This window comes from Topomyia yanbarensis, chromosome 2 (assembly GCF_030247195.1).
Source record: "Topomyia yanbarensis strain Yona2022 chromosome 2, ASM3024719v1, whole genome shotgun sequence".
Lineage (NCBI taxonomy): Eukaryota > Metazoa > Arthropoda > Insecta > Diptera > Culicidae > Topomyia > Topomyia yanbarensis.
This window is the reverse complement of record NC_080671.1, coordinates 5,728,746-5,743,356: the sequence shown is the minus strand read 5'-3', so window position 1 is coordinate 5,743,356 and position 14,611 is coordinate 5,728,746. Positions and strand designations below refer to the sequence as shown.

The following is a 14,611-nucleotide window of genomic DNA, read 5'->3' as shown; positions in this document are numbered from 1 at the left end:
GGAACAGTAACCTAATAGATCGTGCAACTAACCTCACCAGACAGTGATCCTAAATGGTTAATTGGGAAGAGTATACACTTGCTCCCAGAGACCTTACACTTACATGTGGTTTCTTTTTGAAACTTTCAATGTGAGAATTTCTCTTCGCGAGGAATGGCTGTCTGGCTGGATGGAGCGACAACTTGAAGAATACGTAGTTTGTTATACTGACGGTTCTTTGTTGGAAGGCTGAGCCGGTGTTGGTGTCTATTGTCATGAAATGAGATTAAACCAGTTTCATTCGCTTGGTAGATACTGTACCGTATTCCAAGCAGAAATTTTGGTTTTTCTGTGTTGCGTACAATCAGCACTTCAACAGGGAATTTGCGGTAAAAGAATCTATTTTTGCTCTGACAGTCAGGCGGCCTTGAAAGCACTTAGTTCGGCAGATTCGAAGAACTTAGCCTTTCAAATGCTATCTACCTTCTATGGGTACCCGGTTATTCCGGCATTACTGAAAATGAATGGGCGAATGAAATGGATAGAGCTGACGCTGCGACTGATTTGGTTGGTTCAGAGCCAGTTTTACTACTTTGGATAAGTTGGATAAAGCACAAGATTCGCTATCGGGTTGCATCCGAACATGCCAACCATTGGTGTAGCTTGCAAAGTTGCTTTCAAACAAAGACTTTTCTGCGGGATGTGATTCCAAAAATATCATAGAATTTGCTGCATTTTTCCAGGCACAATTGCAGTATTCTAGTCAGGGCATTTACTGGACATTTCAAACTCAATTATCGCATGGCTACTACTCAGCGTGCTGAGTATTATTCGTGTGATCTTTGTGAATCCAATTACGGAATCATTGCGTATCCAGATTTTTGATTTTCCATACATAAAGAGAGCTGAAACTGAAGGATATGCTATTGTTCCTAAACCAGTGTGATAATGAGCTATAGCTTAAGCCGTATTTAAATGACAATACCAGCTTTATATACGTATACAGAGCAAGTGATAATACTATATTTCGGCTGTGCATCTATGCATTAATGATGCTAATATTGAGCTTTATTGCATTGTTAATGCTATAATGGAGTTTCAACGTAACATTAGTGCAAATGTATAGCCAATATTGTGCAGTGGCTTAATGCTTATGGTTACTTGGGATATGCTGCAACGTGAAGTACTAGTGCTATCTCTGGCTAACAATACTGAACGTTGATCACAAAAGGTTAAGGGTGAATATGTCGAAATCTGTAGGACATTACACATCGGATATTTCTATATTAACCATTTTATTGATGCTATCGTCCGTATTAAAATACTGAAAAGAACTACGGTTTCTAGCACACCGAATATTTTAGGTTTATTTCATAGGAAAAGGTCTCAGCTTTCCAATGGTCTATAATTTAATTCGATTGGTGTGTGCGACCCCCAGGGACAATTAGATATTAAAATGAAGTCCAAAACGGCGACAAAATCCTATACCGCGGTTCCAAAACGTTGTTGATCCGAATGAAACTACTTTTTCCCTTTTCAGATATATGATTATTCAAGGTAATTCCCGTAGGTATTATTTTCAAAGATACCAAATTACCAAATAGGCTGAGAGCAAAAAAGGACATTTTGAATCTTTTTACTCGTCTTTCAGTAAAATATCATTGGTGAGTGGTTTTTAGAAAAGATGCGCAATACTGTTTTTTTTTAAACAGCGATGTTTTGTTCTTCTGGGGCCCCGAAGAACTGTGCAGAACATACAGTCGATTGGTTAGCGTAGCATGCCGCATTACATTTAAAATTGATATGGATATTAGTACGAAGACACCTACCTTTTACATTGCCATTTGCCTAAACCAAAGTTTTTCCTGAAGTATACAACTTATTGCTTGAAGTACAGTCCATGAAGTGAAATTTGCCGAAGATAATTTTTGTTTAATTGTTTATTTGTAAGCAGGACAAATACCCGCTGAAGCTGACTTTTGTTTTAACTCTCTCTCTCTCTCTCTCTCTCTCTCTCTCTCTCTCTCTCTCTCTCTCTCCAGCAGGTATAAAACCTCCTAATTTTGTTTATCAACAGACAATAAACACCCAAATGATACATTTCGACATTTATAACTACAATTAAAACGAATAGCATAATCTTAACTAGGAACTAGCGCTAGATATGAAAGTCGAATATTGGAATAGCGATTGAAACGACGACATATACTGACGAAAGGTTCGTTATAATCATAATTTGTTGTACGATGACGAATGTCAGTGTCGAAAAGTTGTAGAAGTTCGGAGCTGTCGATTCGAGATTACAGTAAATCAGGAATGAAAACTTCTTTCGAACAAAGCACCATAGAGCGCTTTTAAGCAATTTACATTGGTACCAGGGCCGGCGGAATACGTGGGTAGTATGGGTAGTACTACCCATTCGAAAATAACCGAGGGGGGGATTACCCACTCGAAAGTTTGGACCAAACCCAAACCTGAGGTTATCCATGTATGTGTCTAGCGCACAAAATGAATGCGTCCGAAACTCTCGATGTACAACAATTTCATATTTTAATCCAGATACAAATTTCTTTGCTTTACAATTTCAATTTCTTCAAAATGTGGGATAATAATCAGGATTCGATTGAAATTTGAAATTAATTTTTATTTTTTAAAAGAGGAATTCTGATCGATATACAAAAAAAATTAACGCGATTTTATTCAGAATGAAGGATGCAGTTAGAAGTATGTTAAAAAACTAAATATATGATTCGCAATTTTTCAAAAAGAATTATTGTTTGATCAAAAATTGAAACAAAGAGAAACACTTTTCTAAGGAAGGCAAGACATACACAAAAGGAATTGATTTCAACATCAGAGTAGCAGAGATCGTGTCAGGGGAAGTGAAGAGAGGATGGATAACAATGACAGGGAAAAGAAGAAGAAATTTAACTTGCTGCTTTTTGGCAAACGGAAGACCACTGTCAGGGCATCATGACCCGGATCGCAAACTGACCTCCTTGGATCCGCTGGGAACTGCTTTCTTTGAGACCTGATTGTCAGGTAGATGGTAACATAACTACCAAGAGAGAAGAATTTAGAATTTTGTATATCTACGGTGGTTAAAAATATGTATATGAGAGACATAAAGGGGAGATCGAGGATAGCCAGCACAGTGCAATGAGGCCGAATGTATTCGGTTAGCAGAGATCTAGCGTTAGAACACTAGGCGCACGACCAGACAACATATTTAATGTCGTGATAGGATCTCTCCAAACTAGTATTTGTATCTGGTAATCTGGCATGATTTTTCAGATAAAGCACTCATGAACTCTCAGATTTTGCCTAGAAACCCCCTTGCCACTTCACTACTGTCATAATAAATAACATAGAAGCTATGCATAGCATCTTTTGATGAACGTTACGGTAATATGCGCACTGCAATGCTTAGCGCGAGCATTTATGCTGTCAGATAAAAATGTGTAGGGCCTAGCCACCAGTTGAAACATTTATTCTCTCGTTAATCCGTCGACGAACCGGTACCAATAACTGCGTTTTTCAGCTTTCGTTAAGTTTTTCATTTGTGTTTCTAACGTCACATATATTCGGAATAATTCGGGCGATTCGGCTTTCAAAAAGTCTTTATAAGATCTTTTCGCGTACAATTCTGAACACTCTCTGGTCACCACGGAGTGGGAGACCGTCCACTGTTTCTCGCGCCGGGTACTCGTTTCGTCTGACATGTAATCGCAGTGTACAGATTCAAACCAGTCCAAACCTTGTATGCTTCCACTGCAAGAATTTCTCGTTTTAATTTGATTGTTTCGGATATAGAGGACGCCTAGCTCTTTCAATCAATGGGCTCACTAATTGTAGTGAGGTCGAGTACAATAATAAATCTAAAGCGTTTAGCCATGCAGGTGGAGTAGGAATTTGTGTCATTTCCAACGTATTCAAGATGGTCATATTGAAATTGTCACAAACATCACGCAGTTAGATAGATCGGTTATCATCGTGAAGACAATCCCAGAATTGAAGTCTTCTAAAACCAGCTGAGGTGCGATGTATATGGAAACTATATCAATAAGTCTTTGCCTTTGATTCGTCAGTCTCAGGCTTTTACGAAGAAGCTAAGGAGAGAAAGCGATTTTCCTCCTTCGAAAATGTATATGGCACACTAGAAAATGTTCCCACAATGGGGTGGTCAGACTCTCGCTCTTTGATGAACGAGGAAGCGTATAAATTAATCATGGCCGGTAGCGTAGGCCTATTTAACAATTTTTTGAAAGAGTGCTTCAATTTTTCCCCAAATAATTTATATGTGGAATATGTTGAGAGACCACGCGGAGTCTCTCCAATTCTCTCCGCATTTTCCACACCGTGCCTTGTTTCTACAATAGGTAGCTGTAGGCCCAATGGCTTGCGACGAGGGCAGTTCATGCCTCGCGGCACAAAAAGACGAACAAGTGGACGAGCCCCATTCAAAAGAACAAAATGTAGAAGAGCAGACAGACCCTGCGAAAGGCTCGATATGAGGCTGATGGAAAATTAGTGGTTTCCTTACATTCCTCGATTTTTGTCAAGCGCAATTACTTGCAAACCAGAATTTTCACTGACTAAAGCAAAGGGTTCTTAAAGTATCCAACCCCATACTTCGCAATTAGGGCCCCCGTAGGAGACTACACCATCAATCTGTACTTCACAGGCGGGTACGTAGACAAGACTGCTTCGTACATGGTCGAGTGTTTAGTTAGATCCCACGTATAGCTATGATGTTAAATTGCTTATATTTGCTCCGGAAGGAGACATTCCTGGTGCCAGTTGTATTAGATGGATATAATTTGTATCGGAAAGTGGACTTATCAGAATTATTTTTGCCACCGCAGAAATATCTAAATCGACCTGCATTGAGCCTACGGGAATGGCGATCGTTGGAGATTTAACGGTGGAAAAGGAAAATTAATGCAATTAAATTTAAAAGAATGGAATAATTGGTAGTTAGCTGTGGAACATTTGAAGTATCAGCAATCAACGAACACATTTTCGCTGAGCCGTCGGCCACAAAGCACGTTAACAGTGTTTACAAACAGCCACCAGAAATAATTCGGGAATTTTCCTGTTCACTTACACACGCCAGGTCTGATGTTTCGTCACCACGGGTAGAAATCACTCCGAATCTTAGTTCCCACTCGGGAAAAAAATGTTCCGCCGGCCCTGATTGGTACAGTTCTTAGTGACTCTAAAAATGAGTCCTAGCAGCTTAGAGACATTAGAAAAAGTGTACTCATCGTGGTGCTTCAAGTTGAGTTCGAGATCTAAGCAGACTCCAAATTTTTAACGGACGATTCCCGGTTGAAAACTATTTGTGAGATATTGTAATCGAAATTAACTTTCGAGTATTGGAAAGTAAACGATATATACGAACACTTGGAAGCATTTAGCATCATTTTATTGGCATAGCACCAATTCGTGAATACATCCAACTGAGACTGCAAGAATACTGCGTTTTTGACATTCCTGATAAAGTGTTTAAATAGAGCAAAAATATGAATGGTTTGAGATGGCTACCCTGAGGACTAGAACCCAGTGGAGTGGAGTGTGATATCAAAATTTAATGGTTCGAATTAGAGGAAAAAATGGTTTTTTCTGCCAACAGTCAACAAGATAAGAAAAATGAACCGAGTTTTAGTTAGAAACATTGCTTCAACCAATAAATCTAATCAATGATTTTGAATTATTAATATGAACATAACAAATCAAAAGTGTTGTAGGGAAGTGAACAACTAAAATGGCGAATAAAATATTTCATTCGCTTGATCGAACTTAATCTGATTGATTTCAAATATGCCACGGACTAAAACTAAGGTCATTTAAAGTAAAATCAAGGACGCCTTTCATAATCATAGAAATTAGGGACATGTTCTTTAAAATAAGGACGGTTGGTAACCCTACGTAAAAAAATCCACGTCCTTTTAAGCGAGAATTATCCCAAAATTTTATAAAGTTTGAATAATAAAGGGCGGTGAGGGGACTTCTAGACATAAATGAAAATCTACAACTGAAACGAAAACTTTGATTTTGTCGTTACAGATGCATTATCAATCGCCCTTCAAATATTTATTACGATTGACTAGCTTTGGCTATATTTTGCATTTGAATAAATCCTGTAGGTGTTCAGGGTTTTAGGTTGCTGATTCAAGTGATGTTTTTCGTCGCCAACTTAAAGCTCAAGTAATTCCCGGTGGCCACAAAGGTCCTAACTGGTTCCATACCTTTTATTTGAAACCAAAAACGCGAATTTTTTTTTTTTTGATTTCGACGTTTAACTAAATTATTCGTAGTAGTGCAGCCCTACGTCAACAGTTCGAGTATCCGCTTTGGAATGTTTCATGCCTCTTCGCAACATTTTTTCTTCCATTTCACAATACATTAACCACTCACTTTGCACTGTTTATAAAGTACTATCAGATTGACATGAAATTTATTACCACTCTTTGATAACCACCTTTGGAAGAATCCTTCCTGACTGGAATTCGAACATACGATGAGTAGCTTATTTATGAGATCAACGCTTTACTCTCTGAATCGCCAGCTCAAGGTTGGACATTAGCAAAACGCTAAAATATTACATTTTGTAATTTCGGTATGACTTTTCGAGCGAAAAACGATTTTAAAAGTTTGAAATTGAAATTCTTGAAAGTTATAAATGGTATAAACAATCCAAAGAAGACAATTGATGCTTCAATCTATTCTGTATTAATTTCTCAAATATTACGAAGATCGGTTGACTATGTTGCGAGTTTTTACTATGAATGTAAATAAAAGTCGCACTCACACGTGTCATAGGCGTAGTTTGATGACAAAATTTGTATGACGTGTCATAATCGTGCATGGAAAATTTTCCATAGAAAAAAAATCATCAATTTTTAACTTTTATTCACATCGTTGGGTTCATTTGGTCTATAAACAATCGGTGAGATGCATTTTGAAGGAAATGAGTCAGGTAATCTAGAAAAAATAGTTATTTTTGGTTACAGTGTTGCCAAATATGATATATTTATCCAGTTTAAAATTTAAACTGTGTTTTTCTCACAACTCGTGTATTTTTCTTTTGAAGTTTTTTATGCCATTGTGTTTCTCAGACATTTTTACACATATAAACATCTAAAACTCCAATTCAACTTGAGCAAATCTCTAGATACAGTGATTTGAAGCAAAAAACTCACAATTTCTTATCATGTTCCTCGCTATATCTAAATAACCAAGTAGAATTTCAAAATTCTGGAAACGCCACTTTCTAGAGATTTTTCAGACAAGTAATGTGGTATATCTAACTCAGTTTACCCCAAAATGGCGTTTGTAATAAGATAGCACAACAGCGACGATATGTCATCAATCTATTTCTATTTCTCCAAACCAACAGGATAAACCAAACAAAACATATGCCTTCTCAATCTTTCACAACGTTCAACACTCAATCAGTATCACTTTTCACCAAACTTCCGTGTCCATATTTTCTACCTAACAGTAGAAAAAGAGCCATATTTTCTTCTTTCTCTTGCGGAACATCAAACTTTTGGAAAATCAGATCCGCTTCCCACACCTTTTTGTCGGTTCTCCTGTTGATTTGCTATTCAAATCCACCCGCCCAATGCGGCTGACGATGAGCATAAAGTAGTAGTAGGCCGTGCCTTCACCTCTTCCTCCTTCTATTTAGGTTTTTTTTTCCGGTAACAGCCGTCAAAACTGTAGCAGCAGCTCCGCACCCGCATCAGAGAGTGGTTCATATTTCCAAACAATCAATTTTCACTTGCCATAAAATGTTCTTGTCGATATAACAAAACCAACAACAACAACGTTATTAGTTCTACACTGGCGGGAGATCTGAATTGATCCTCTAACTAGAGGAGATGCGTTTTAGGTGCTTGTGTGTGGCGGACAAGGGGAAGGTGGACGGATACTTCCAGACACGGACCAATGTTTACGCAATTCCAAATTGAAAGCAGAAAGAAACTGGAGAAAAAAAGTTGTATAAAAATATGATGTAACAGGCAATAAAAAGTGGAAATATTGTACCTTTGGCTTTTCCTTCCCGTCACTCAGAGGGAAGTTATTGTTGAAAGAAGAAAAACTCTAAACTACGCAAAGAGGTTACGGTTTACGGCTGTGGAAAGTGGGAAAAGCTGGAACATTGGAAATCCAACAGAGTTGGCGGGAAACTAATCGAATCGGGGCAGTAAAAACTGAGTAGGCATAAATTAACGTCGTTGTCGAATCGAGCGGCGAATCAAAATGAGGAAAGCGATGGAAGATGATTTTTGACTTCAACTGGGTGGTTCAAGCTGATTGACTTGCTGGTGGAGTGTTTCGGGTTAAGAAAATTAGATGTAAGTTTCGACAGAAAACAGGTGAGATCGCAGATATTAATCACAATAGTTTACAGTTGCTTTGAAGTGAGAGAAAACAGTGCATTTATTGGATTCCGTTTTTAGAAGTTTTTTTGTGAAAACTATAATATATCTCGCCAGAATTTTAGCGGACCATCTTCCCTAATCTGCAACCGAACTTTTGACGCGTTTTATCTTTTGGATAATATACTTATTGTAAAAGAGACCCGTACTTGTTTATTTCGAACTATTTATACTACAATGTTCGAATTCTAAGCTTTGTACACTAAAATCAATTCAAGTATTTAATTACTCAATTTGTATGCTATGCAATAATGGAATAGTAGTAGAATTTGTAAATTCTTAAATTGTCCGATTTCACCTACTTTTCACTATGAAGTTTCAAGTTAAAATAAAAAGATAAGCAACTTCACAGTTAGGTGACTTTTTAGTCGGTTTTACTTAAACAGTTTTTACGTCAAATGACATCAATTAGAATTTCACGTACAAAGTTTTCAACCGTCCAACTGTTAGTCTTGCAGATTTGCTAGAGTACCGAGAGTAGAAAAAAATTTAACAAACAAACCTAAAAAGCCGCGAGCGACGGAACGCTAGAAGGGGTTAATGAGCCATCACATCATAATATCAGCCACACAAGTGAAATTGCGACATCTATCTCCACAAGCCGGTTAACTAGTCACCCAAACGAACATTGCTCGGTTATATGAAGCAATAAATGTAAAAAAGGCGCACTCCCCTTGTCCGCAATACGCTAACGACATACCCACGACGCAGCGCGATGGTCACTATTTTTATTATTTACAAACGACCCGTCAGAAAGCAGCGACAGATTGGTGACCGTTTTACCAGCCGAAGATAAGAAATGCAATCAAAGCAAGCTGTGGCGAGTTGAGGCTCAAACAGAATGCTCCGTTACTACTGGAGCGTCAATTCTGTTTGAAAAAATTGGCTATCCATGGATTGCTTTCTGTAACCTGCGAAATGACAGATTTAAAACTTTTCAAAGAGGGCCTAATGTTGCCTCAGTGATGGAGCATTATGATTCGGCCTACCAAAATTTTCGGAGCAGCGAATTTTAATTACATGGGATTCTAGTTAACTTTATTCAACTGTACAGAATTGTTCGAAAATTGAAATCATATTAAATATTTACAAGTAATCCGAAGCCGTCGATGCAGCCGAATCCGGACGCTTGGTAGTGACAGTCCGTGCCGACTGTTCGGCTTGGGCAATCTGAGCCTGGAACACCGCCTGGCTTATCATCAGTTTCACCTTTGCTTGTTCGACGGGCCCGAGCGTCTTAGTTGTTTTCGCCATACTCAAGAAAAACATATCACTCTCATCCAGATCGCAATAAGTTAGGCTCGATGGACGTTGTCTTTCTGGAGGTTTGAACAATTTTCGCTCCGGGCTTCTTTTTCTCTTTATAGCTGCTGGTTGCTGAGGTGGTAGTTGGGGTGGTAGCTGAGGTGGTTCAGGTAGTTGTTCCTGTCTCACTTTATTATTGCTACTGCTTTGTTCCGGCACATCCAACTCCGTCTGACTGGCGGACATTTCATTTTTTACGAATGGTTCATCCACCAGAGGGTCACAGTCACGCATTTTCGTATCCTGATAATCGTCGAATGTACTATCGTCGTAATCGTGCATTTCATCATCGTCGGGATCACGGCGACTCTTTTTCCAGTAAATGTGAGGTAGCAAAAACGCCATATCTTGTTCGTATTTCCATGGCGGCAATGGTTTTGCACCACTTTCCAACATTCTTTTCCGGCGGTTTAAAGCATTCGAGAGACAACGGCGCAACTTTTCCCACACGTTCTGTACGGCTCTCCCTGAAAATTAAAGTAAAATATAAACTGGCAACTCTGGCACTGCCACAATGAAAATATACTCACCACGCATATTAATCTCTCTACCGATCTCTTCCCAGGCAGCAATCCGCATTGGCTTATCTCGGTACAGCGGTGAATTGTGATCGTACAGGTAGCTTCGTTTTCGCACATGTTCAATCACTAGATCTTCCATCTTCGTTGGTTCGGTTTGTGCGTGAAATAAATAACACTTTTATTCGCTTTACGGAACGGAACAACTGAATCATCTATCTGCAAAGTCGCACGTCACGTAGGTACTGTACTGTATGACAGCGTGTAGCGAATAGCGCGTGAGAGCCAAAATAGAAATGTGAGAGCAGCATGACGAAACAAATACAGACAGCAACAAAGTGTAACCTCACGTGATGTGGTGCTGCCTGGCTGCATTGGGATACGGTAGTACTAGTAGGCGGGTAACTCCCCAGCGCTGTGTGTATAATGTTCACGGATGGGGCTCGGTCATCGGTGAGTTCGACTAGTTGTCACGCCAGTGTACATGTACATGATGGTGCTTGTGGTGCTGGTGATAGGTAGACAGTGTTGCCTATTAGTTTAGTATAAGAAAATTGGGCAAAAAATTGTTGTTCATTTTATATCTTTGAGAAATCTTCGGTGTTTTTTGGTAATACCGGTAGAGCTATGTATAAATGTATTTCCGCGAGTAGTGGAATCAAATATAAGAACTCGAAAAAAGTTACGGTCACTTTCATCTTGTCAACAATTAGGAATATCTAATCCGCTAAAGAAAGTATTACAGGCTGCGAAATATAAAAATGCGTGGTTTGTACTCCTCTCAATTATACGGTTCTGGCTGTATTTTATTGTTAATTTATTTATACGTCTAAAATGTGTGTTTAGCAGGAATGTTTGTTTTTTTACAGAGCTAAACAACTCGGCCTTTTGGTAAGTTTGGGAAAGTTTACCTTTCTTGTATTTTTAGTTTACACGACACCTAGTGTTTCTAATGCCACTTTTGCTTGAAGCAAAACTAAGTCATGTTCTAACCCCAACCGTTGTGAAAATATATGAAATGACAGCGGTCGGGAATGACACCTGACTCATTTTCGAGGCCAGGAAAAAGCGGCAAAATTTTAGCGAGAACTGTTGACTTTTTGTATCTTCCATGTAGTTGTTGAACAGCACAATTTGGAGTGGTTTACAGAAGGGGAGTATTTAGCAGTGGTGCAAAATCTTAAACTCAGTTGTCTATTTCTGCTAGAATATACTGAAAGCAACATTCAGTTTCAACGCCTCTTTCATTCAATCACTTTCAAACCGAATGAAGTTCCACGCAGAATCGAATGCTTCAGTGCAGAGGCAGTATAAATTCATTCACCAACCAATGCATTGATTTGTTATATGTGGACAAATTGAAGGCAGATGATAGTATTTTATTGCATTTTCGAGCATAAGAGATCCGCGTAATTAATTTTTGTTGTATTGTTGCTCGATAATCCCCCTCTGAGCAAAACTTAATTCAGTTTGCTATTAGAACCGAACATATCTGAATGAATGCGCTGCACCGAACGAATGAATGACGAGGTACACATACAGAATATTCCTTTCACGCCGACGGGCATGGATTAAATATCGTTCCTATTTCAAGCTCACATTGGAATGTCAATTTTTCTGAGCTCTGGTATTTAGGTTGAACTTTTAATTACACTGAATCTTCCTGGCAAGCAATCTTACCTATGGCATTAGCACCTCAGCACCTCTCTTTGTTTACTTTCTCTTTCGATTATTACGGCGTCACTATAGCACTTTTCACTTATTTTACAGTACATATCGAAAGACGGTGGTTTTGACTAGCATATTATGCAAAGAGTTGAGGGATAAATGTTAAAGTGAGCGAATTATTAACAGAAGAGAAAGTAAACAATGAGAGTCACTCATAGTAAATATGTCTTTTTGAAAAAAAAAACGCTCAAGATTTCGGCGTCATCATAAAACTATTTTAAATTGTTTCAGTATACAAGGTGTTTGCTTCATGGCTAAGAACCTCTCAAGAGATGATGGAGGATCATATTTGGTTAAAAAATCCCTCTACACATATCCTCAAATCTCACCTGTTACAGAGTTATTGATTTTTTCCCTGTTGATAACTTGTTTGTCTTATAATACATCTAACTCAAAAAGTACACTTTGCATTTCAAATCCAGTTCCATTGGAAAGGTGAGAAAATGCTACTAAATATAGCATTTCTTTCAATTAATGTAACTATGCAACCTTTTAGTTTTAAAGCAGTCTAGCGTAGTTTTAAGGTGGTATACGTTAATTTTCTCCAAATAATGAATTATGAACATAACAATAACTATTATTCAAAAGTTGCGTTTCAAGATGATCTATAATTTGGTCCTTTACATTATATTCTTATCTCTTCTCATTTCTTTATAATTTCATTATCAAACTTTTTGTGTAGTCGACTTGTAAGTGCTTAAAATAATCTAGTTTAAAAATATGTTTCCTATATCCTTATTTGCATTTTTTTTGGAAAGCCGAGGAAATTTTCTACCGAATTCATTTAGCTATGAGTACTAGGTCACTTTTTACTAGTAGTATAGTTCAGAATAAGTGGTTTTGTAATTTTCCCAAATAATTGCGGTTGTTCATTGGATGTTCCTTTACATTTCCTGCAATATGTACTTTAACACTTTATCCCTACCTATTTTTTATTTGGCTACAATTTAATAGAAAACACAAAATGACGTCACCCCGGATAAAGTAGATTCGAAATTGTCGTTTATGAATATGAAGTGACATGATCGAAATAATTTTGAATCGAAACATAATGAGATAATGGCATGGAGTCAAAAAGGAATTGTAGAATTTGCCGAGATGCATTATTTCGATGGCAGTAATAGTGATGTTTGTTCTTTACTTTTTTAAGAAAATTAATGAAAATTCTAGAAATAACAGTCACTTGAAATTTATTTTCATGCAAATGAATACTAACTTCACGTAACTGAAAGGTATGAGAATATTTTTCTGCGCAAAATGTTATTGGTTATCCAATAAAAACAAAAAAAGTAAGATAAGTGACATACTTTTTCAAGTAAAGCTAGAATTTGATACAATAAGATAAAAATAAGGATGTTCAATAACTCAAACACATGAAAACAAAAAGAGATAAGCGCATCACGTCGACGAACAAATTATGCAGCTTTTCTAGATGTACAATTTGAATTATTAAAATGATGATGTTAACTATTAAAATTTCGAAAAATGAACGAAAGATCGATAAAAAATGCTAACTTACTTCTCAAACAGCGATTTTAAAACTGGGGTCCGCGAACCCCTTGGGGGCCGTAAGGTAGATACTGGAATGGGGTGGGTGTAGCGTAGTTGGTATATCGATTGCCTTGTACGCAGCGCACCTGGGTTCAAGTCCCGACCCCGCACATAGGGTGAGAAATTTTTCTAACCCTAAGAGGCGAATAACCTTAAGGTTAAAACCTCTATAATAGAAAAAAAAGATACTTGAGGTAAGCGAAGAAGGATTTTTTTTCCGGATATATACTGGGAGCTCAAGCATTTTTTCCGTTACAGATCTGGGGGTCTGTAACAACCCAGAGTGATTTCGAAGGGGTCCATGGGATGAAAAAAGTTGTGAACCGCTGTTCTAAAAGGTTTCTTCAACACATTAACTCAAACATACAAGAACACTTTTTACAGAATATTTTCTCACCTTTCCAATGGAATTAAATGAATTAAAATACAAAGTATACATTTTGCGTTTGAGGTATTTAAGGACAAACAAGTAATTTTCAGAAAAAGTTCAATAACCCTGTAACGGTTCAAATTTGAGGGTATGTGTAGAACGATTTTTTGCCAAATATGATCCTTTATCACACGTAGACTGGTATCCCGAGCAAACGAAAAGCCCATTATGCCCCCATGATCATGGTCCAAATTCACCCCCACTGCATGGTGTTTTGATAGTGTTTGGAATGGGTTCAACCCATGAAAACACCATCGCCATGGTACAGAAGCTTTCATTTATAAACCTTATTCTGGCGTATTTATGGGTTTTGAGACCATTTCATGGTGTTCTGATGGTTGTAGAATTTGGCGTGGACCATGCTCATGGTATCTTTATAGGGTCGCATGGTGTTTGAACCCATGAGAATTTGTTCGGGATGGCCACCCTTCTTTTTCAGAAATTGTCGGCTTATTATTGGGTCATGACCGTCTCAGGACGGCAGGCTTATTAGCGAAGATGATCGGGGGCTCTAACAAAAAGCGATTTGGCATTAGGGATGGTTGGACATCGCACAGTTCTTGAGTTGAAGTCCTTAGTTCAAGATCAGCTCCGATAGCATGGATGTCAGAATTTTATCCGATTGCAAGCGCGTAAGGTCAGAGTCATTA

General features: G+C 38.0%; 2 protein-coding genes across 5 annotated transcripts in view; one reads left to right on the top strand and one right to left on the bottom strand.

Annotated features, from left to right (window-relative positions):
- LOC131682369 (uncharacterized) overlaps positions 1 to 14,611 on the top strand; it is a 256,096-nt gene that overhangs the window by 12,033 nt on the left and 229,452 nt on the right. The window lies entirely within an intron of this gene.
- On the bottom strand, positions 9,451 to 10,835 carry LOC131682370 (uncharacterized). Its single transcript, XM_058963795.1, has 2 exons — positions 10,265 to 10,835; positions 9,451 to 10,201 (listed from the first exon to the last, which is right to left on the bottom strand). The coding sequence occupies exons 1-2, from the start codon at positions 10,392 to 10,394 to the stop codon at positions 9,516 to 9,518; spliced, it is 816 nt and encodes a 271-aa protein (XP_058819778.1). The 5' UTR covers positions 10,395 to 10,835; the 3' UTR covers positions 9,451 to 9,515.

Coding starts and splice junctions, on each gene's coding strand:
- LOC131682370 (XM_058963795.1), bottom strand. CDS start 10,394: ATGGAAGATCTAGTGATTGAACATGTGCGAAAACGAAGCTACCTGTAC. Junction 10,202..10,264: donor TAGAGAGATTAATATGCGTG/GTGAGTATATTT, acceptor TTTAATTTTCAG/GGAGAGCCGTACAGAACGTG.